The sequence below is a fragment of the Setaria viridis genome, chromosome 3 (genome assembly GCF_005286985.2).
Source record: "Setaria viridis chromosome 3, Setaria_viridis_v4.0, whole genome shotgun sequence".
NCBI lineage: Eukaryota > Viridiplantae > Streptophyta > Magnoliopsida > Poales > Poaceae > Setaria > Setaria viridis.
Genome location: NC_048265.2, coordinates 21044002 through 21068283, shown reverse-complemented (window position 1 = coordinate 21068283; position 24282 = coordinate 21044002). Strand labels below are relative to the sequence as shown.

At 43.0% G+C, this 24282-nt stretch overlaps 4 protein-coding genes across 4 annotated transcripts; all 4 read left to right on the top strand.

Annotated features, from left to right (window-relative positions):
• Nucleotides 1-207: 207 nt before the first annotated feature.
• On the top strand, nt 208-3413 carry LOC117848516 (pentatricopeptide repeat-containing protein At3g49240, mitochondrial). Its single transcript, XM_034729948.2, has 2 exons — nt 208-2291; nt 3276-3413. Exon 1 carries the CDS (start codon nt 311-313, stop codon nt 2240-2242), a length of 1932 nt encoding a protein of 643 aa, XP_034585839.1. The 5' UTR covers nt 208-310; the 3' UTR covers nt 2243-2291; nt 3276-3413.
• On the top strand, nt 2665-5491 carry LOC140222185 (cyclin-dependent kinase D-1-like). Its single transcript, XM_072292386.1, has 6 exons — nt 2665-2734; nt 2920-2930; nt 3276-3574; nt 3636-3702; nt 4519-4603; nt 5412-5491. The coding sequence occupies exons 1-6, from the start codon at nt 2665-2667 to the stop codon at nt 5489-5491; spliced, it is 612 nt and encodes a 203-aa protein (XP_072148487.1).
• Nucleotides 5492-8220: 2729 nt separating this feature from the next.
• LOC117848517 (uncharacterized) lies at nt 8221-10926 on the top strand. The gene is made up of 8 exons (XM_034729949.2): nt 8221-8767; nt 9334-9447; nt 9530-9598; nt 9755-9774; nt 9857-9909; nt 10008-10038; nt 10164-10245; nt 10565-10926. Exons 1-8 carry the CDS (start codon nt 8560-8562, stop codon nt 10762-10764), a joined length of 777 nt encoding a protein of 258 aa, XP_034585840.1. The 5' UTR covers nt 8221-8559; the 3' UTR covers nt 10765-10926.
• Nucleotides 10927-14826: 3900 nt separating this feature from the next.
• On the top strand, nt 14827-22505 carry LOC117849699 (cyclin-dependent kinase D-1). Its single transcript, XM_034731342.2, has 7 exons — nt 14827-15141; nt 15819-16117; nt 16179-16287; nt 17163-17288; nt 21103-21338; nt 21421-21741; nt 21875-22505. Exons 1-7 carry the CDS (start codon nt 15022-15024, stop codon nt 21936-21938), a joined length of 1275 nt encoding a protein of 424 aa, XP_034587233.1. The 5' UTR covers nt 14827-15021; the 3' UTR covers nt 21939-22505.
• The last annotated feature ends 1777 nt before the right edge of the window (nt 22506-24282 follow it).

Here is a 24282-nt window from a genome sequence, read left to right as displayed (position 1 = left end):
TAAAGCGGAAGTTTCTTCGAAAAAATTCTTCCAGAGGATGCATAGGTTTTCCTGATCAAAACATGCATGCATGCATATGTTCCGAATTCTGAAAACGCATCATTTTGATACATCCGGGGTCCGTCCGTTGTCTAGAAGAAGAGACCAGGTAAAGCCCACCCTACAAATCCAGCTCGGCCCACTCTCTACTGTCTTCTTTGCTCGCTTGTTTCTGTTCCTCCTCTTCCCGTTTCCCCACCTCGCGGAACGAAAAAAGATCCCCCTAACAAATCCCTAGCTAAACCCTCCTCCCCGCTGCTCCGTCGCCGCCATGGCGCTCTCCAAGCCGCTCCTCTCTCGCCTCCTCCCCCTTCCCCTCCGTCTCCGCCCCCAGCTCCGCCTCCTCTGCCTCGCCACTCCAACCCCCACCCCAACCGACGACGCTCAGGCCCCCGCGGACGTGGCCGCGGAGCGCCGCCGCCGCAAGCGCCGCCTCCGCGTGGAGCCCCCGCTCTCCCGAGGCCCGGCGCCGCAGCGCGCCCCGGGGGCGCCCCGCACCGCGTCCAACCCCAACGCGCCCAAGGTCCCCGAGTCGGCCTCGGTGCTTTCGGGTAAGCGCCTCGACCTCCACCGCCGCATTCTCGCGCTCATCCGCGAGAATGACCTCGACGAGGCGGCGCTCCTCACGCGCCACTCCATCTACTCCAACTGCCGCCCCACCGTCTTCACCTGCAACGCCGTCCTCGCCGCGCTGCTCCGCCAGGCGCGCTACGCCGACCTCCTCTCGCTCCACCGCTTCGTCACTCAGGCTTCCGTCGCGCCCACCGTCGCCACCTACAACCTCCTCCTCCAGGCGTACTGCGACTGCCGCCGCCCCGACGCCGCGCTCGAGCACTTCCGCCTCCTCCTCAAGGACGACTCGCCCGTGCTCCCATCCCCCACCACCTATCGCATCCTGGCGCGGTCCCTGGCCGAGAATGGCAAGCTGGACCAGGCGATCGAGCTCAAGGATGGCATGCTCGAGCGCGGCCTCGTCGCCCCTGATACACAGGTGTATGCCTTCATCATGGGTGGGTTTGTCAATGCCGGGGATGGTTACAGGGCCATTTCATTGTATGAGGAGCTGAAGGAGAAGCTCGGTGGCGGGCCTATTCTCGATGGTGTGGTGTACGGGAACCTAATGAAAGGGTATTTCCTCAAGGGCATGGAGAAGGAAGCCATGGATTGCTATGAAGAGGTGCTTGGAGAGGGTTCCAATGTGAGGTTTGGCGCAGTGAGTTACAACATGGTGCTTGATGCGCTCGGGAGGAATGGGAGGTTGGAGGATGCACTCAAGCTGTTTGATAGAATGTGCATGGAGCATGACCCACCCAAGACGATTGCTGTGAACCTGGGGAGTTTTAATGTTATGGTTGATGCATATTGCCGTGCTGAAAGGTTTCAGGATGCGATTGAGGTGTTTGGGAAGATGGCTGAGAAGAGGTGTGCTCCAGATGCACTCTCCTACAATAATCTGATTGACTGGCTGGGGAAGAATGAACTTGTTGGAGAGGCAGAGGGATTGTATGAGGAGATGGCTGAGCGGGGTGTAAAACCTGATGAGTACACCTATGTCTTGCTCATTGAGTCCTGCTTTAAGGTGGATAGGGTGGATGATGCTGTTGGCTATTTCAACAAGATGTTTGATGCTGGCCTGAGGCCCAATGCCAATGCATTTAACAAAATCATGGGTGGCTTGGTGAAGGTTGATAGGCTTGATGAGGCACAGAGATTCTTTGATATGATGCCTGAAAAGGAGGTCAAGCCAAACATTGCCAGCTATGAGCTGCTGTTGAAGGCATATGTTGATGCCGCAAGGTTGGATGATGCGATAAAGATAGCCAAGGGTACTCTGTTGGATGAGAATGTTGTGTTTAGTGATGAAATGAAAGCACTTCTGGAGGGGGCACTTGAGAAAGAGGGAAGAGATGGGGATATGACAAAGTTATATGAAGATGTGGAGAGGGAGAAAGCGGAGGCAGCTGAACGTGCAGCTGAAGAGAAAGCCAGAGCAGAGGCTCTTGCTAAAGAAGAAGAGGAGAGGAAGAAGGCTGAGGCAAAGGCTAAGGAAGAAGCGGCTGCTAGGGCTAGCCGAGCGGCTATTGAGGCTGTGCTAGGTCGCAAGAGGGAAGCAGAAAACGAGGAATCAGCTGATGGACCGAATGTTGAGGAGGCGGAGGTTGTTGGATCCAATAGTGACACCATCGGTGTTTCTGGAGAATAGAGTGAAGGCGATGAGCAGAAAAAGCAAGAGTCTGTTGAAGCCTCATCAGGTCCATAGCTTTGTCATCTTAGAGGTTCCTTTCTGTCACGATTGGTTAGCTTAATTTCAGTAGTATAATGTGATTAGGAGTGGCTGTCAGGAGGTCAGCTCAATGCCTTTATTTCAACTCACATGGATTCAAGTCGTACTGATTGTATGCTGCCTTGCCGCAATCTTGTGTACCACATCTAGTATTTTTCGGATAAATATAAGCTATAAACTTTATTATATCCCTGTGACGAAAGATTATCATTTTCACACTCCATTCTGCAGATTTGAAGTAATTATCTGTTTATCTTTACATTTACTGAAATGTGCTCATTTGAGAACCTTCCATGGCTTCGACGATTTGAACTACAGGCTAGAATTCAGAGCTACCGAACATGTGTGGTTCATGGCTCAGCTTCGGCTTCCTCAAAAGCAGAGCTGCTTTGGCTAAAAAGAAACTGATTTGTACTTTTTTTGGCTGAATGGTTGGAGCTTCGCCCTGTATTGGCTCTGGTGTTTCTACTGTGATTAGGTCTGATGAGAATACAATTGGTCACTCGATGTAGCGTTCAGCTGTGCGTTGATTGAGCTGTGAGTGCGATACTGTGATGAGTTGACCTTTAGTTCTGGTTTTGGTGTCTCCGTTGTAGTGAAGCTGCAGGTGTTATTTCATTTAAGGGGAATGGGATAGCTAGGACGTTGTATAAGTCAGTTTGTTAGATACTAGGGTTGGTTTTTTGGTGGAATCATTTGTTCATTCCAGGTTTCTAGGGGTGACAACAGATGTGGAGTGTGTTCTCACTGGTCTTAAGTATCAGCACTTGTATATTTAGCTTTGTCACAGTTTATTCTTTTCTCAAGGAACTATAAAAGCGCCTGTGATTTAGTTAGTGTTGCCACTGTTTAGTCTTCCAGTTGTTGATGCTCATTCAGATTTGTACTAGGTTTTTTTTCTTCCTGTTTGACCTGTTTTGTTCATGGGTTGCTGGGTGCTGTCCCTTTTCAGACTGGAGATACAGTCGTGATAAAGAGAATACGGATAGGGGAAAAGAAGGAAGGTGTCAACTTCACAGCATTAAGGGAAATTAAACTGCTCAAGGAGCTGAAAGATCCTAATATTATTGAGCTGATTGATTGCTTCCCTTACAAGGAAAACTTGCACCTTGTATTTGAGTTTGTGGACACTGATCTGGAAGCTGTCATAAAAGATAAACGCATTGTATTATCTCCAGCTGACACAAAATCATATGCCCAGATGATGTTGAAAGGTCTAGCTTTCTGCCACAAGAAATGGGTGTTGCACAGGTACCTACTGCATTGGTAATTCTCTTTTGACAAAAACAGCATTTGATAAGCTGTGTTGCAGGGACATGAAACCAAATAATTTACTCATCGGTGCTGATGGGCAGCTCAAGCTTGCTGACTTTGGTCTGGCACACCTTCTTCTATCATTATAGTTTCTTATGCAGCGTGTCCCTTCAGCTCATCTGGATATTGATAATAAATGGGTTTAATTTTCCTTTTACTGAAGAAAAACCATGACACATGTATGCCAATGTTTGTTGATCCTATTTAATTTCTTGCAAGAACAGTAATAATCAGAATCATTTCAGGTAGGTAAAATTTATGTTAGTTCTTTTTTGTACTTTGCATACTGTAACCTATTTGGAGCTTTATTTGAGCCCTTTCAGTAGAAATTGTCTGCCAATACAAATCATGCAACATCTTAAGCCGGCCAAGCATCCTTGCTTGCTGACTAACTCAAGTGGTGAAAAATGCCTAATCCTGTACACTTTTGTACAGAGAAAAATACATACATGTAAGGAAGATCTTATTTTATTTCCAAGATACACTAGTCAACATCCTACTTCACGTATGAGGTTTTAGATTGCTGTCTCCCTTGCATGTCACAATTCGAAAAAAAATGGTAAATATACATTCAGCCAGTCACTTTTTTCTGATTAGGAAAGGTGCTAAATATGCTATCTGCTTGTGAAGGACATCATTTTCTTACATAAGCACTGTAGCTGGTTTTCATCTGACATCTCACCTGGGAGTTCTGCTAATCATAGTTCCTATTCAGTAGCATTATGTATTATGCAGTCAGGGACCAGCTCTAATTCTCTACACTGAGCAATTACCACAGTGTGATTTACCTCAATGCATTTCCCTTGTATTTCATTCTTTTATCTAGATTTATTTATCCTGGTTCTGGCAGACACTTGAATGTTAACTGTGTTTACTTGTAGGTTTTTGCACGGTGGTACCGAGCACCAGAACTTTTATTTGGCTCGAAGCAGTATGGATCTGCTGTGGATATTTGGGCTGCTGGATGTATTTTTGCTGAACTGCTTACTCGCCGACCCTTTGCCCTGGTTAACAACAACCTCTTAATTCTTTTAATGGAATATATTTGTTGTTTATTCAATTCTATTCAAGGCTAAGAAATGTTTGTATGCTCAGAATTTAATGTCCATGGCTAAGTTAATTTGTTCATTGACGATGCACTAACTACATGTGTCAACTCAATTTGTACATCAACTTCCATTTTTGTAGCAGGACCAGACTATTATTTTGATGTGGAAAACTGGAAAACTGTCTGTTGCTAGTTAGGCCATAGGACTGATGCTACAATAAGCCTGTTTTGAACTGCTAGATAATTGAATTAGTTGCCTCTGGGGAAAACTCTGACCGTAGGGTGTGTAAATTGGGAATTTAATTGCACCCATTCACAAAATCCTAGCACTTAGCAACCCATATAGTTAGAATCAGGTGTATTAAGCCTGGCTCTAATTTTTTTCTACTCATTATCTACATGCATTACGTTTGGGGTACAATTTTTATAGACATGAGGGAAACATTGTATTTTACCCTCGTGTCTTACCACATATTCTGTTCACCTTTGCTGAAGCCATCTTTAAACTTACTTTAATAAATGGAGTCCTTTCTTCATTGATCAATCTATCTTGTACTGCAGAATGCTGCATTTGTGGCAGAGTGATTAGGTATTGACATTGTGATTCTGTAAACAATACCTTAAGTGCTGCTGGCTACGATAAATTGAAGCAGTAGAAAACAAATAGCAAGCTTGATTACACTTTCAACATAGGCATTGGGGATGTTTCTGCTTCCTTATTAAAAGACATGAAGTCTGTTGATGCTGTAATTGTTGATAGAAAATCTGGTTTTACTCGTCAAATTGAAGCAGCAGAAAACAAATAGCCAGCTTGATTACACTTTCCACATAGCATTGGGTATGCTTCTGCTTCCTTCTTAAAAAACATGAAGTTTGTTGATGCTGTAATTGTTGAAAGGAAATCTGGTTTTGCTCCAAATCTTGATTTTATCATTAGATAGAACAGTCTTGTCAGGGCTAGCTGTGTATGCACAGGTGTCCTGGAATGAGTTTGTATCACAACCTTTTGGATTTCTTCGCAGATGAAACCGTGGAGACCCATTACTATGTCCAATCATTTAATTTGTCAGGCATATGACTGAAGGCCTATTTGGATCTAAGTGCTAATGGGTGAAAGTGCTAAAGTTTAGCACCTTTACGCATTAGCACGTCCAAACAGGAGTGCTAATAGGGAGGGCTAAACTTTAGCCCACCTCCAAAAAGATGCAAAAGCATTAGCTGGTGGGGAGGTGCTAATAGGTGCTAATGGGCACTGGAACTCGCGAAAAGATCGAAATACCCTTGCCAACCTTATCCTATCCTCGAACGTCGCCCTCCCCCACGCGAGATGCCACCGTCACCACGTGCTCCTCCCTGCCGCTAGCTGCACCACAGCGCCCTCCCTCCTTCCCTCACCACACGTAGCCGTGGATTCCTCCTCCGCGGCCGCCTCGTGCTCCTCCCGCCGCTGTCCCATGCTCCTCCCTGCCACTGCCGCCGTGTGCTCCACCCCGCCACCGCCATCACCGCTAGTTCCTCCCGGCCGCTACTCGCGCCGCGGCGCCCTCCCTCCTCCCCTCGCCCAACCCAATTCTCTGTCGCTGGAGATGGAACCACATGGGCTGCAGGACGGCGAGGGCTTTGTGGACTTCTTCTCCCAGGGGGATTCCACGGCGCTGTCCTCCAATCTCGGCGGCGGCTTCTCCCAGCCCGAGGCCTCCCTGGTGGGGCGCAGTGTGCCTTCTTGGCGAGAGGACATCCAAGGCTTCGACCTCAACTCCTATGGGCTTGAATTCCCCAACATGCAGTCGTATCAAGACATTCTTCAATCGTCAAGGGTTGGTGATGAAGTCGTTGGTGGGAAGCAAGGCACCGGCGTTCGTCGTACCAACAAATCAGGCAATGGAAGATCCTCTCAGCGCTTTGGTGGAGATGCAGGAGGCAACGGCCGTGGTGTCGTTCCGCGCACTTGGGGAGATGTGGCTGCAAAGGCCGCTGCGCCGTTCCGCGCTCCTCGCATGGCCCGAGAGCGTGGACGTGGACGTGGAGGTTCCGTGTCCGCCGGCACCTCAACAAGGCACGCTGCACAATCAAGAGGTCTTCCTCCTCGAGCCACTACCAGCCTATCTTTCCCCGCCGGTGGTACTGGAGGTCTTCCTAACCAATCTGCTGCTGAAGAACAGGATGAGCAACTTGGGATCAACCCTCCAGTGACAGAACAATCCATTTACTCAAAGTCAGAATGTTTTGGCTATATGCGACTTTGACATGAGGTTTACCTTTGTAGTCGGGGGATGGCCAGGATTAGTGCACGACATGAGAGTGTTTACTAATGCAATTCGCAAGTATGGCGACAAGTTTCCATATCCACCTCCAGGTAAGCTCACATGTTGCCATCTTGTCAAACTCGCTACCATCATATTCAAATGCTCAATACTGTTCTTTCTAATTTTCATCTTTTTCATGGAAATTTTATCTTGTGGCCTCTGGCTATCCCAACCGTCCAGGATATCTTGCACCGTACAAAGGTACAAAGTATCATGTACCAAAATTTCTACAAGGTCCAGCACCTAAAGGTAAAAAAGAGTTATTCAACTTTGCACATTCATCACTTCGAAATGTCATCAAGAGATCATTTGGAGTACAGAATTTTGTTAGCGAAGCAAAGCAAAATAATACTTGCCTGTATGGCACTTCACAACTTTATTTAGAGAGAGTGCAATGGCAGATGCGGATTTTGAAATGTGCGATCGTGATGAACACTTCATTCCACTCTCTGGTGCATCTTCATCTCATCAAAGTGGTTCAAACACCCATTTAGGAGACCAAGATATGAATGCATTTCGTGATGCTATCGCTAACGGTTTGTTTGTAGGCGAGAGTAATTGAAATAAGTTATTTGTGCAAGTTTGTATGGACATTATACTATTGTAATTTTTATTCGTGCACTTGACTGTATGAATCTGCACTATTGTAATTTATGTTGAAGGTTGGCATTCTGAAATTGTATAGCAGCTTGGCAAGCAGAGGAGTTTAGCAAGTAGAGAGTACGTGGGTGGTCAGGGAGGGGACCAGGGCGCATGGGAGGGGACCAGGGAGGCAAAAGGAGGGGTAGAGAAGACTTTCCTCCATGTGCTACCTTTCCATTAGCACTGGATCCAAACACGGGGGTTAAATTTTAGTACCTGCTTGCTAAACTTTAGCAATTCTCATACAAACAGGGTCTGATTTTATGAAGACAGTCACATGATGCAATAGTATGTTAGTCATTTTGCTGTAATATGAGCTTTTAAGGTCTGTTTCTGGAAGTGCCGGTACCTGTTTCTACTTAGGTGGAATATAGTTAGTTTCTGTTCTTTAAATTGTTCGTTCTTATTTATCGTTTGAAACTTGAAAGTTGCAATTGGTATTGGTAATGAAGGACTTTCGAGATCAAAGTTACTCTATTTTGTATTGATGTAGGAGTGTAGGACTAAATGGAAACCGGATGTCCATAAAAGAAAAAAAAACGAAACCGGCTGCCGTTTGCTGCCTCCCATGGCGTCGCTCGCCCGCCTCGGTGCTCAGTGGCCCTAGGATCTGATCTTAGCTTGCCGGTTTCATCAAATTTCGACATTCAAACCCGGTGAGGACAAATTCTCAAGAAACAACGCAAAACAGGCTCCGAATTCTGAAAGCGGTCTCCGGGTCAGCCCGAGACTCCCCGCTGTCTGCCGAGACGAGCACACGCACAATACGCCTTGTTCGGAACTGCAAGCCTGCAACCCAGCCTCCCCCAAAACCACGCCGCGCGGTCTCCGGTAGCGCTCCACCGGCGAGCTCAGATCAGAAATCCTCTCCCCTCTCCTCGTGACTCGTGAGCCCGCAAAAAGGAAGGGAGCGCGGCGGGGTCGGGATGGCCGGCGGCGAGTGCAAGAGCAACGACTACGGCGCCGCCGCCTACTGGGACGCCCGCTACTCCTCCTCCTCCGCAGGTTCCCCCGCTTCCGGCGGCGGCGGCGAGTTCTTCGACTGGTACCAGACGTACTCAGCGCTGCGCCCGCTCCTGCGCGCCTGCTTACCCGCCTCCTCCCGCGTCCTCATGCTCGGCTGCGGCAACTCCCGTACGTCTGTCTTTCTTCAGCCACACGGTGCTGCGATTTGGGTACTGTAACTACTACTGCTTTTGCCATGCTTTGCTGCCGAGCTAGAGCTTGCATCTTGGCGTGTTGCAGACTTGCACTTGCAGGGTTCCATCCGGGCTCCGAAATAGCCACCTGCTCTGAGATCGAACTAGCTCATACTCCTACATGTGTTTCAAACGGACAGTCATAGAGAATGTGGGCCCTTTTCGATTCACCAATTAACCAAATGATTTGAATGGCTCAGAGCCTTTGTCAGCATCACCCTAGCTATACCATTCATCCGTTAGAGCATTCCAATCTTGTATGGCTACGCCCAGTGCTCCCTTCACGCACCTTCTTCCATGAATTAAAATTTTTATGTTGGCTGGCTCTATCCTGCATTCCTGTGAGGTAGCTATGTTAAGCGGTGTGGGCTTTAATATCTTGAGGATGCTGAAGCTATTCTGTTGTTTGGCTGTCTAAGGTTATTGTTTTTTGCTATTCTGTGTGCTGATAATCAGCTTCATGTTGCTATCTGATATTGTTTTGAGTCTTGATTTTGGCAGTTTTGTCAGAGGGTATGGCGAAGGATGGTTATGAGGACATTGTAAACATAGACATTTCGTCTGTGGTCATCGAGCAGATGAGAGAGAAACACAAGGAGATTCCACAGCTAACATGTAGTGTTCACTGATAGTTTCATCTTCCTAAGTTTAAGTCCTCTATATGCAGTCTATTTACTTGGTCTTCTTGTGCTTTAAGATATGCAGATGGATGTTAGGGACATGAGTTTCTTTGGTGACGAATCGTTTGATTGTGTCCTTGATAAAGGTAAATTATAAGCATCACATTTACTCCAAACGACATCAAACTAAGGTTGATTCATAGTTTAGTGCTCTTGAAATCTTTCTATGAACCTCATTTAATTCGATTCATTTTTTTTTTGCTACTGATTTATGGGTTAGTCTGTTGAACCTTTCTCTTTAGGAACCCTGGATGCTATGATGGTAAGCACTTTCTACCAAGTGAACTACATAACAGCTTTCTGATTAGGCATGTGTTGAGAGCGGTATTGCTACAATGTTCCAGTGTGCTGATGATGCTCCTGATGGTGCTTCCAAAATGCTAGCAGAAGTGGCAAGGTTTAAGACAAAAAAGTTTTCTTCATTCTTTCCATATCAACCAATCTTGGCTGATTCGTTAGCTGTTCTGAATTTATCGATGCTGTTTACTCATGCAGGCTTCTTAGGCCTCGTGGGATCTACTTATTGGTACATCCTCTGGGATCAAAGTTTACTCTATTCCTGAATGCTAATAAGATCCTCTGAGATCAAAGTTTACTCTATTTCTGAATGCTAATAAGATGATTATATGAAGAGAGATTGTCTTCTGGCAGGTAACATATGGTGCTCCTAAGGAACGAGTCCCACTTCTGAACCAGGCTGGGTGCAGCTGGAGTATTGCACTTTACATTATGCGTAAGTTTGAAACACTCCCTTCTGCCACCAACAGAGCGCACTACCCAAGTCTTCTCTTCTTTGCTAACCTCTTATACTAATAACATGGGATCCTGATTTGCTTCACTAGATGAAAATGCTTAAGCGAATATTGTTTTCATTCGCTTTCATTCTTCTTAAAACTAAAGAAGCATTTGAAAATTTCAAAAGATACCTCTGAATAATGATAGCTCCTGGTTGCAACAAGCAATATTGAATGAAAAATATCGCAAAGGCAAAGGGATGCGCTAATTTTGTGTTTATACAGACCTGACGCCAGATCTATTCTTTTCGTTCACAGCAACACCTGGATACCAATTGAAAATGAGCAAAGGTGCTCCACAGCCTACCATGGAGGAACTTGCACTCACAGAGGATGGTCCACCTGACTATGTTCTCAAAGATCCAGACTCGCATTTCATTTACGTTTGTCACAAGTTGGCAGTGGAAGAGGCTAATTGCAGAGATATTGATCCAGAGGAAACAGCAAATGCTAATTAATTTCTTTGCATCTTTTAATTTCCATCTTGTTTGTTGCTGCTGGAGTTCATTGTTGTAGTGGCATAGCCAGCCCTCATAATTTGTAATTTTGTATGATGCGTTTACCCTTGAGAAAATACATTACACCCCTTCCACGTGAATGGACTACCAAATCCATACTAAGTATTTGCTCTCAAAATTTGGAAGATTTAAGATACATCTCGCATGCTTCTATAGTTCTATCTGCTATGGGAATCAATAAGCTGATTGCACGTGATCACGCCTACTTTGGTGGCAGCCCAATCCCCGAAGCCGAAATTTGACGACAGTGAGCATTAGTGTTATATCAACAGTGCTCTTGGCGGGGGGATGGATTGGTAGTGAGGTCGTGCTGCTTTTCATGGATGTGTTTATCATTGCTGCCTGGAATATTTGGAAATAAAGAAATAATCTTATCTTTGAAAATAAGCAGCCAAGCCTCTCTTCATGGAAGCACCAACATGTATAAGATGCTACTCTGCAGGCTCACAGAATCAAGAGCGATAAAAGAGCACCCTTTCTAGCTTGGATAGACTCTTACGCTAACTAACTCGCATGCTCTCTTTTTCTTAGATGTAGTTCACCCTTTTTCTTGTATATTTTTCTAACCTCTTTTCCAACTTTCTGTACAGTTTTTTAACACTATCTTAATATATTTAACTTTGGAGTGTCATGGGATTTTTTGGAATTAAATCCTATGCCACATCAGCAGTTTTCCTAACTCGGCATGCTAATTATGAAGAGAGGAGATGGGAGTTTCATCCCCATGAAATCCAGTGGGTGCAGATATGAAACATAATGAAACTTACACTGAGGATGTTATGGTTTCGTCGCACAATACATTTGATCATAACACCATGTAGGAATTAAATGCTGCATATTGTTTTTGAAACTATGCATTGAGAATGACAATTTCATCTCATTGAAAAGCTGACATGGCAGTCTTAGTAATAGTGTGATAAAACTATGCATTGAGATTGGCCTAACATCACAGGTGTGTTTGGTAGGGCTCCATCTGATTCCGATTCTCTATGGGAGTTGATTCTTTGAGAGAAGTGATTCTGTGGCTGAAAGTTATTTTCTTTGATTCTTTAGACTAAACTCTTAAAATTAGGATGGAGAATCACTTCACAGAATCAGGAGAAGCTACCTTTTCCAGCTTCCAGCCTCTCAGTTCATTTCAGAGAATCACTTCACAGAATCAGCAGAGAATCACTTCTCTCTGAAAAACTGTTTTGCAGAGTTCCTGCTGGAATCAATAGAGAATCAGCTCTGGGAGCTTTGCCAAACGCACCCTAACTTGCATCACACTAGAAGCTTGAACTGGATCATCTTCATGTCATTCTTGATCTTGACAATCTAAGACCGGATGTAGCCAATGATCTTGAACAAATGTAGACTGATTCCAAGATATCTGCATGGTTATCAAAGTAGAAAGTCGCTCTTGCTACAATGTGGACTGCATCTTGTTCCGTATGCACCCAAGACAAATTAGAAACCAAGCTACGTTTTCCAGCACATAACAACTTAATGGAGTTATGCACAGTTTAGTTAGAACAACTAATCACTTCAATTGACCATTGAATTTCTAAAGATTCTATATTTCATAGATATATTTGACTGGTAAAAGCTACTTCAATTGACCATTGAATTTCTAAAGATTCTATATTTCATAGATAGATTTGACTGGTAAAAGCTACCAGTGTCAAGATATAATTGCAGAGGTGGTGCTTTAATCTGACAAAATATTGGCATATTTTGACAACAATCAAGCAGATGCATTGCAATAGACATAGATTACCATGATTTTGTGTAGTCTCATTGGTTGCTAGTTTTTCAGCCTTTCTACAATGGTAGTTTCCCCTTTTCTTTGAGCTCCATTTTCTTCTCTGCTGACATCCTTGTGCGTACCTTTCCCTTGCCTTCTGCCGTATATGTTCTCTCGGATCAAGATCTTCATAGACAAAACAGAGTTCAATTGGAGACATTTAAACATAAATGGAGGTATAATGCTAGTTACTGAATAGCAAAAAAGAAAATACACAAGTCACTACCAGGAAGATTTTCAAGGTCGCTCCGAGGAACATTTTCTCCTTCCAACATTGTTGGCCCTGACTCCAATCTTTGCCTTTTGCGACATCCACCAGAACGGCCATCGGATGTGTTTGTCACGTCTCCAAGGGGAAGACGATTGTCCATTAATAAGAATAGATAAATCACGGCTTCCAAGTGATTTGCACCTTGTCAGCAAGGTAATCACGTCCAGATCCTATCCATTTAATTGTATTTTACAACAAACAACGTAAGCACACTGAGGAGTGAGGAATCATGTATTACCTACTACGTTGGCCTTAACGCACAACCAGTAACGAATAACCCTGACCTGGTGAGATACTGAAGCTGCACTTTATATCTCTATAGTCTATACCGACCTCGATGAGGAATAGTTTATTGCTTGTGAATGGATTTGCACTTGTCAGCAAAGGTAATCACCGTCCAGATGCTATCAAATTCTTTTTGGATTTTATACAACAAAAAACGTGAGCACGTGGAAGAGTCATGTATTTTTCATACATGATACAGGACAAAACGCAAATCAAAATTGACCCAATCTGACCTTGGTGAGATGCTGGAGCTGCATTTTGTTTGTGTGTGTGTATACATGCCGATATGCCGATCTTGGCAATAGTAATTCCATGTTAGACCGTATCAAGAACTCGGTTTGGCCCATGGCAAGATCGGTGTATCCTAGTTGGAGACCCCAGACGGACCAATATAATACCTGTACTACGAATCTCCCTGCTTGCGACGCTACATGCAATGAATCATGCTGGGTCTATGGATGGAAGGGCAATGACGCTGGAAATACCTGAATGGACCACAGACGGCGAGCGTACGATGCGGCGCGGTTGACGTCCTCAGCAACACCCTAGCGTGCGATACATGGGCCGCCTGGCCAGGCGATCGTTGATCCTACGTGGCCTCGCGGCCGAAGCCCTCGCGCGACACGACGTAGACTGCCTCGCCGGGCGTGGCCGTGGCGACGCAGAGTCTTCCTCCCTAGCGGCTGCACGGTCGAGGCCTCTCCGATGTGAAATCTTTTGCCGATGATTGATGGGTTAGGGCCTGTTTGATACCCTGTTAAAATTTAACAAGTGTTAAAGTTTTAACACTCTCAAATAGAGTGCTAAAGTTTAACACATTGGGGTGTTTGAATGATGTGTTAAATTTTAACACATTTAGTGGGAAATGACTCCATTGCCCCCTCATTTATGGTCGGCGGAGAGAGAGGGAGGAGAGAGAAGGGGTAACCTGGGAAAAAGTGGAGAGGGGGACCACTTTTAACACCTTTTGCAAGTTTTAACACCTCCTCCATGTGTTTATGGAAAATGGGATGTTAAACTTTAACACCCCACTTTTAACACAAGTGTTTGGATAGGAAAGTGTTAAAAAATATTAAAAGTGGGGTGTGTTAAACTTTAACACCCCTTCCCAAACAGGGCCTTATTTAGGGTCTGGACGTGGTCTGTATGAGGTATCCACGGTCTCCAAATTTGAGAAGAGTAGTGCATTAAAGACTGATGATTGATTGAGAATTGATTGTGGGGTGAAATTTCGGGTGGGAGAGATCGCGGTGGGTATGTCTGGTGGTGGGTAGGAGAAGGCGCGGTGTAAAAAGAAATTCGATTTTAGCAGAATTAGTTCCTACGTAGCATTTTTTTCCGTCTCCTCCTCCTGTCACACCCCTTTAACCTGGAGAAATATTTTCAATTGTTTTAGATCTATAGATAAATTTGATAAAATATGGAGCTGTTTTGTGATTTTTTTTTGGTTGTGTCTTTGTTTCGTAGAGCACGAATCCGGCACCGGTTTGGAACCCTCGCTGCAGGCAGCAGGTTCCGTGAAGAACCGGCCCCAACGGAACGCGGCCACCTCGCGGCCCAGAAGTCCGTCGAACGGTCGAAACGATTAGAAGGAAAAAAAAAAAATCAGACCTAGAGAGCCGGAATCAATAAAGTGAAAGGAAACCAAAATCAATTCTTCCCCGGGGCCGAACGCCGAACGGCAGCGCAGCCGAAAGCCCGGACCAGCTGCGCGTCGCCTCGCCCAGGCGTGCGCTCCCTTCTCCCGCGCCGTCGCCTCCGCGCGGGCCGACCCGCGGGGCCCCGCGCACGCCGCCCCACTCGGACGCGCCGCCGCCCTCCCGTTGGGAGGCGGAGGCGGTGGGGACCCGCTCCCATGGCGAGCGGCGGCGGTGACGACGACACGGGCGGGAAGCTCTTGGTGAACCGCTACCTGAAGGGCGAGCAACTCGGCGAGGGCACGTACGGAATCGTCAACAAGGCCATCGACACCAAGGTCCCCCTTCCTGCATCCCTTTTCCTAAACCCTTCCCACGCTGATCTGCGGCGCGGCCACCGCTCGAGAATTAGAGCCCGATTAGTCCGATCCATCTGGCTAGCTTCGAGGGTGGTGGGTATTTGGACGGAAGAGCTCGTGAATTGGCGCCGCTGAATGGTTGGAGCTTCGCCCTGTTTTGGCTCTGGTGTTTCTACTGCGATTAGGTCTGATGAGAATACAATTGGTCACTCGATGTAGCGTTCAGCTGTGCGTTGATTGAGCTGTGAGTGCGATACTGTGATGAGTTGACCTTTAGTTCTGGTTTTGGTGTCTCCGTTGTAGTGAAGCTGCAGGTGTTATTTCATTTAAGGGGAAAGGGATAGCTAGGAGGTTGTATTGGTCAGTTTGATAGATACTAGGGTTTTTTTTGGTGGAATCATTTGTTTATTCCAGGTTTCTAGGGGTGACAACAGATGAGGAGTGTGTTCTCACTGGTCTTAAGTACCAGCACTTGTATATTTAGCTTTGTCACAGTTTATTCTTTTCTCAAGGAGCTATAAAAGCGCCTGTGAATTTAGTTAGTGTTGCCACTGTTTAGTCTTCCAGTTGTTGATGCTCATTCAGATTTGTACTAGTTTTTTTCTTCCTGTTTGACCTGTTTTGTTCATGGGTTGCTGGGTGCTGTCCCTTTTCAGACTGGAAATACAGTCGCGATAAAGAGAATACGGATAGGGGAAAAGAAGGAAGGTGTCAACTTCACAGCATTAAGGGAAATTAAACTGCTCAAGGAGCTGAAAGATCCTAATATTATTGAGCTGATTGATTGCTTCCCTTACAAGGAAAACTTACACCTTGTATTTGAGTTTATGGACACTGATCTGGAAGCTGTCATAAAAGATAAACGCATTGTATTATCTCCAGCTGACACAAAATCATATGCCCAGATGATGTTGAAAGGTCTAGCTTTCTGCCACAAGAAATGGGTGTTGCACAGGTACCTACTACATTGGTAATTCTCTTTTGACAGAAACAGCATTTGATAAGCTGTGTTGCAGGGACATGAAACCAAATAATTTACTCATCGGTGCTGATGGGCAGCTCAAGCTTGCTGACTTTGGTCTGGCACGAATGTTTGGGAGTCCAGGAAGGAACTTCACTCATCAGGTTAATTTTTATAGACTTATGTATATATGCATCAAGTCAATGGTTACCTGAACTCAGAAGCTTGTTACATAGAATGGTTCACTTGAGCACTAGCGTGTCCCTTCAGCTCATCTGGATATTGATAATAAATGGGTTTAATTTTCCTTTTACCGAAGAAAAACCATGACACATGTATGCCAATGTTTGTTGATCCTATGTAATTTCTTGCAAGAACAGTAATAATCAGAATCATTTCAGGTAGGTAAAATTTATGTTAGTTCTTTTTTGTACTTTGCTTACTGTAACCTATTTGGAGCTTTATTTGAGCCCTTTCAGTAGAAATTGTCTGCTAATACAAATCATGCAACATCTGAAGCCAGCAAAGCATCCTTGCTTGCTGATTAACTTAAGTTGTGAAAAATGCCTAATCCTATACACTTTTGTACAGAGAAAAATACATACACGTAAGGAAGATCTTATTTTATTTCCAAGATACACTAGTCGACATCCTACTTCACGTATGAGGTTTTAGATTGCTGTCTCCCTTGCATGTCACAATTCAAAAAAAAAAATGGTAAATATACATTCAGCCAGTCACCTTTTTCTGATTAGGAAAGGTGCTAAATATGTTATCTGCTTGTGAAGGACATCATTTTCTTACATAAGCACCGTAGCTGGTTTTCATCTGACATCTCACCTGGGAGTTCTGCTAATCATAGTTCCCATTCAGTAGCATTATGTATTATGCAGTCAGGGACCAGCTCTAATTCTCTACACTGAGCAATTACCACAGTGTGATTTACCTCAATGCATTTCCCTTGTATTTCATTCCTTTATCTAGATTTATTTATCCTGGTTCTGGCAGACACTTGAATGTTAACTGTGTTTACTTGTAGGTTTTTGCACGGTGGTACCGAGCACCAGAACTGTTATTTGGCTCGAAGCAGTATGGATCTGCTGTGGATATTTGGGCTGCTGGATGTATTTTTGCTGAACTGCTTACTCGCCGACCCTTTGCCCAGGTTAACAACAACCTCTTAATTCTTTTAATGGAATATATTTGTTGTTTATTCAATTCTATTCAAGGCTAAGAAATGTTTGTATGCTCAGAATTTAATGTCCATGGCTAAGTTAATTTGTTCATTGACGATGCACTAACTACATGTGTCAACTCAATTTGTACATCAACTTCCATTTTTGTAGCAGGACCAGACTATTATTTTGATTGGAAAACTGTCTGTTGCTAGTTAGGCCATAGGACTGATGCTACAATAAGCCTGTTTTGAACTGCTAGATAATTGAATTAGTTGCCTCTGGGGAAAACTCTGACCGTAGGGTGTGTAAATTGGGAATTTAATTGCACCCATTCACAAAATCCTAGCACTTAGCAACCCATATAGGTAGAATCAGGTGTATTAAGCCTGGCTCTAATTTTTGTCTACTCATTATCTACATGCATTACGTTTGGGGTACAATTTCTTCGAATATAAACCTTCATAATAATACTTTAGTTTGACATTTTGAGCACCACCAGGACCAGTGAAATGGTTGCTGTAGTCTCAGCTAGTCATTGACTGGTATGATTTTGTAACTGGGTTCACCAGAAGGCTGACACTAGGCTATACTTGATATCAAATTTTTCTTCTTTTCTGTCATAAAATGTTATGAACAACATTACAATCCATTTATTCCCAAGCAAGTTGGGGGTTAGGTTGTAAACAAAGGTAAAAGAGAAAAAAGGAAATGAAAAGAGAAAAGAGTTCCTAGCAATATTAACATATTCTATGTGGATTATGCTTGCTTTCTTGAAACGCTGCATCGCTACTTTCTTGTTTCTTTGCCATCTTTTGAACCAAATATGTGATTTGGAAGTGCATACTTGAAGGACCTGTGGCCCAGAGGTCCTGGGTTCGAACCAGCCTCTTTGCAGAATTTTAAAAGAATTTTGCAAGGGTAAGGTTGTCTAGGAATTCCCTTCCCCAGACCCCACCTTGTGTGGGAGATTTCGCACTGGGTACGCCCTTTTATTCATATTCGTGAAGCCATATATTTTTTGTCCGAGCTGGATTTGAACCAGCATAGACATATCATCAACGAATTTAAATTACGTCCCCATTAACTGCTCAGGCATTGACCACTCGGGTACAGTTTCTTCATTGTATTTGCATTTTCCATGTCTGGAAGCTGAATTATCGCAGCATGTGAACTGAGGCCTTACGGTGCATTTGGCAAACGAGGGGAAAAGGCAAGGGAATTAGAGGTGTGAGTTGACAGGGAATTTACATTGGAGTTGCACTTTAATCCCAGTCCCTTGTGATGAAAATTAAGATGAAAAGTTCGAGAGAGGTCTTATCCGCTGTTCTGTTCGGGGGTTTGGGAGTGGGAAATTATATCATAAGTCAAGATGAACGGGTGTGATCCATCGATCTTCCACTTAAAGCACAATTCCTATCCAATTACCACCCCTCCCCATGGTAAGTCCGCAGTGGGAGTTGGTCCTCTAAACTCCCATCCCCCATCCCACTAAAACTCCAATTCCCACTAAACAAATGAGAGAAATTTAAGCTCTCACCTCTTAACTCCCATTCCCTCCAAATTACCCCTAGCTAAACAAGCTATTAATGTCATTGCCATGTATTGGATCCACAAGAACTAACAAAATCTTTATGGAGAACTATTGCATTGTGTTTTCGTTGTTTTCAGCTGTAGGCTACCCTATCTTGATTGGGACAAAGGTTTTTTTTAATTGCATTGTGGTTTTCCTGTGCTGTGCGCTCACAAAGTTCCTTTGGACAGCAACATAGAGCTGAGAGTGGATGTGTTGTTTTTATGTAGTGAAAATTTGTTGGTGCTTGTACCATTGGAAAATAAAGTGTTTACTTGCTTACTGGTTATCGTTACCATTTTGCATTTAGTTTTAGATTTTGTGAACTCAATCTGCTATTTAGAAGGAATGCCCAATCATTTTAAGTTTATTGACCCAGCTGGTTTCAACTCTAGCGTACCCCAACTTGCTTGGGACTAAAAGGAGTTAATGTTATTGATCTGCCATTTAGAATTAATGGCCAAGCATTTTATTGTCCTAGATTTAGTAGTCTTTTCTTGTGTGCTGCAGGGCATCTGACTTATTAATTTTGATCCCATATGTCTTGACCATTATCCAGAAAGTTTGAACTGAGGAATCAAATACACTTGTGAAATAAATATGTGGCCCGCCCTCATGGCGAGGACATCTAAATCTATGTGTAGATGTACCCAGTTTTGAAATTTCACTTGTACGGTTCAAAGAATTCTCAAATAGTCCATTTATGTGCATCATGTTAAATATGTATCTGCAAAAATGTTGTGGAAAAATATCTATTTGTGCATTTATACAGAAAAAAGATACATAAGGTTTATGTTTTGTACAAACGAATATTACCTCCTGTTTTCTTATAAAAATATTTTATGCATTCTTTTGGGATATGTAAATATTTCAGCATGATGTAAATGTATGGTTTAAAGAATCTCTTGAAGTGTACAAGTAAAAAAGTACAAATATGTGTGTCACACAAGTTGTAGATAACCAATGTCCAGTACTGTTATGGGTTTAGTTTTTGTCCAAGTCAAGTTCTTAGTAGATGGAGAGGTTTTGATTTTAGTAAATTAGGAGGTTCAATTGCCTTTAGGAGGGTGTTGAGTTTTTGTCCAGTACTGTTATGCAGCCTCTTTGAAGAATTTAAAAGAATTTTGCAAGGGTAAGGCTGTCTAGGAATTCCCTGAATTCCCTTTACCCAGACCCCACCTTGTGTAGCTTTGAGCACTGGGTACGCCCTTTAGGAGGTTCAATTGCTTATCATCAGAAGTTGATATGACCTGGTATGAAAGGTCCTTTATCCATATGAGTAAAGCAATCTTGTTGCACTTTAATGCGAGCTTGTTACTTTCTGGTGCATTTTAGGTGTATAATTGCAGCTGATTGAGATTGTTTCTAAGATTTATCCGTTTTCATATATTAGCCGTTTTTAAAAATATAACTTTTTCAATGGTACTGTCCTTTTATTGAATATATAGAAGTCCACTAAATGTTTTGAGTTCAGTTACCACTTGACTTATTTCCTGCGAATGGATTTGGTGCTTTCTAAAATTCCTAATGGCTTTATTTCCTGGAATTCATTAGTGCATCAGTGTAGGGGTAAACTCTTTGCATGTGCTACTAGACACCAATCGATTTGCAAAAAGTGAGGGAGCAATAGGGAGGGTATTTTGGTGTGACAGAAATAGTATTGATGATTTCATTTCTTCAAAATTTTGGCAGTTACGGCTCTTAGTGGGTGGTCCTGCGAAAAATTTAGATTGGCCAAAACTTTTCACTGTTGTTTGAATTTAATGATATTTTAGAATTTTAAAACAACACTTACAGCTAGTTCTTCTCACCTTGTCCAGGTTTGATTCTGCTTTAGGTGTTGTTTTTCTCAAATTTGTTTCATATGGTTCTGACATTTGGAAAGGAAAATTTTTTTTGCTCTGCTTGCGAGAAGAGTTGAACCAGCGAAGTCAAGTATGGGCACGAGGCGTGCCTCCCACCAAGCGAGTTGTATTTCTTAATTTAGTATAGTGCTCTGTTTCTATTTATTCTTGCGTCAAGAAATTTAAATTGAAAAATTATTTAAACAATTTGGATGAAAAACAAAATCATAGGCCCAGCAGTTAATTTTTTAACCATAGAGTTGGCACTAGCAAGAACCATGCTTTAGTTTTTATCTTGTTGAACAGTGTACCTAGATGTTGAGACTGATTAATATTGACATGTAGCAATTCAGTTATGTTACTGACACAAAAAAGTTATTTTTGCAGGGTTCTAGTGACATCGATCAACTTGGGAAGATTTTTGCAGCATTGGGGACCCCAAAGTCTTCTCAGTGGCCTGACATGGCTTATCTTCCAGATTATGTTGAATACCAATATGTTGCTGCACCTCCACTACGTACACTATTTCCGTTGGCCAGCGATGATGCTTTGGATCTTCTGTCGAAAATGCTTACATATGACCCAAAAGCAAGAATCACAGCCCAGCAGGCTCTAGAACACAGGTACAACAATGTGACTGATTGGAAACTCAAGTTCCATTCTCTTGCTTGTATGCATGACAAACCATGTTTATGTCTGCTTAAGGTACTTTTCATCGTTACCTGCTCCAACAATACCATCACAGCTTCCAAGACCACGGCGGAAGGGAGATTCAGGGAATAACAAGATACCTGACCTGAATCTGCAGGATGGCCCTGTGGTGCTCTCCCCACCAAGAAAGTTACGGAGGGTGACAGCGCATGAAGGGATGGAAGGTAATATGCACAGGGCAGATAAAGTGGACGAGCATCCTTCTGGGACGAGGCACACTGATGACATGTCCAGTCAGAGTTCTAGAATTCCAATGTCAGTTGATGTTGGAGCTGTGTTTGGCACACGACCTGCTCCTAGGCCAACATTGAACAGGTAAACAGTACTAGCCTTGCTGAGTAAAACTTGTATCAATGTATATATGAGCAATAAAGCCGTTCTCAATGTGTATAAGTTTTTTGTACTTATCTCTCTTCATAATTGAACCTGTCAATCTCCTGTTTTGCAGTGCTGACAAGTCTCATTTAAAACGTAAGCTTGATATGGATCCAGAATTTGGATTTGGAGAGTAAAAGAAACAAGTTAACATGCACCATTCTTTTCTTACCGGAATGTTGATTTTAAAATATTCTTTGGGAGATGATCCCACTATTTATCGAAAAAAGGAGGATTGTGCTGAAGTCATAAAACTGCACCGAAGACAATGAACTGAGCTGTTACCATCACCAGCGAAGAGGATACTGAAAGAGAGATGATTCTAATTTACCCTGAGCCGTGCACAGGCCACAGGGCATTATAGCTAACCAATTCCGCAAGGAAGGCTTCTAAAACTGTATGATTTATGGGATGCAAGAGTGGAGAGAGTGATTTATGGGATATATAAGCTTGCTCCAGTTAGAATGTGTGCTGTACGTGTTTGCACAGATTGTGCTGAAGCATCTAGTCCTCAGTTATCTTTGGTGTCACTTTTCCTTCAATTCTTGTATGGACACTGAGCTTTGAGCATTTTTCAGTCGGACACCTTAGGTAAAGTTATTTTTCTTTTTGTAACCAAGAGCAACTTATATTATCTGACATTTCTTCTTGCGAGATGATAAAACAATGCATGATGAAAAAGGCGAAAAACATGGTTTTGATTTCTTCTCCTGTAATTACGATGGCTATTCTTTTTACACCGAATTGCCCCTATTCAGTGTTGGCTTAATTTTTGGTGTTGAGTCTTCCAAATTGTTGGCTTATTTTTTTGGATTTGTTGGTTGCTGCTCGCGTGCGAATACGGAGGGATTGTTGTCGCCTTTCAGCGGTTGTGCTGCTGTTGCAGCGCGGTTGTGGATCCCTCAGCATCTTACCACCGAAAGCACTACCGCTGTTTGGTTTGCGTTTTTTCAACGTGATCTGATTGCGTTTTTTCAACGTGATCTGATTAAGGCTGTATATCCGCTGTTTGGTTCACGTTTTTTCAACATGATCTGATAAGGCAGTATATATCTGATTAAGTTACATCTCGTTTGGTTCAGTCCGTCCGCAATCCGCTTGCATTTTTTTTCCAGTTCCAGTGCCATCTAATACCGTTTGCGGTTGTCCTACAGCACCTTGTCTTTCATACTGTCATCCAGTAATAATCACTACCCATTATGCAATAATGCTTGTATTGAGTTTAAAATGATTTGTGACAAATAAGAGCAGTGTTTGACTTGCAGGATGCAAACGTGTCGTCCAATAAAATTAAATTATAGTAAAATATATCATAGGTCTCTAAACTTATTCGAGATTATTTGAGAATGTTACCTAGATAACAAAAATATTAATTTATAATTTAATATTTCTAAAGACCCGAAGTACAAACCCTTTATGTTTAGTGTCAGTTAACTTACTTGACATTTAAATATCGTTCACGTCATTACCTCCATCATTCGTATGGTTATCAAATCCCACATGTCATTCGGTGAATACACAAAGGATCCACAAAATTATCATACCCTCTCTCCCTCTCCCTCCCTCCCTCTCCCCAACTCATACACTGTTAGATCCACACTAGCAATGCCATGCCTTTTAGTGTAGGGTCCACTCTAAAATAGCATGTTTTATTAGTAGCATCCACATTATCAACCAAAGGTTTATGTGCTTTAGACCTCCCGGATAGGCCACATAATAAGTTCATGGGCATAACTCTAAGGAATAAAGTGTATTTTTCATCACTTAAAGATTGCAAAAGTGTGAAATATGTTTCATTTGGTGCAAATTAACCCATTAACTAACTAAATCGGTGCATTTATCATCCCCACCCTAGTTTAATAATGATTTAGTATCATATAACAGTGATTTTAGTGATGTAATCATCTTGCTAATTACTATTTAGCCACGTCTTATATTGAGTCAATCGCTATAACATATAACAGTTCGATGTGAACTGGTTATATTAATTTTCCCTAAAAAATTTTTATGGGTTGCTATTTTAAAGGATCCAATGGAAATTTTTATGGGTTTATATTTTTGACTCATTACATCGCTAAGCATTGATTAGTTAGATGGTATAAACCACCGTTAGATAGCACTATAACATTATAAGTTGAGATGGGGATGATTAGTGCACCGATATAATTAGTTGAAGGATCGATTTTGTACCAAATAAATATGATGGATAAATGTTACACTTTCAAATACTTAAGGGATGAAAAATACACTTTTTCCGAAATCTAAATTAAAGGACAACTCAAGTGTCTAAATTAAGGGTTTATCAACCAAAGGGTTCATGAGCTTTAGACCCAAGACCACAAGATATGTTTATCACAATTATCCCTTAATTTACCCATGTTTTAGTTAGGATCAATTGTGTCCCTATATGTGAAAGGGTCTCTAGCCTAGTAGTTAGAGCACTTTAGTAGCATCCAGCAAGTCTGGGTTGTGGAAGCGAAT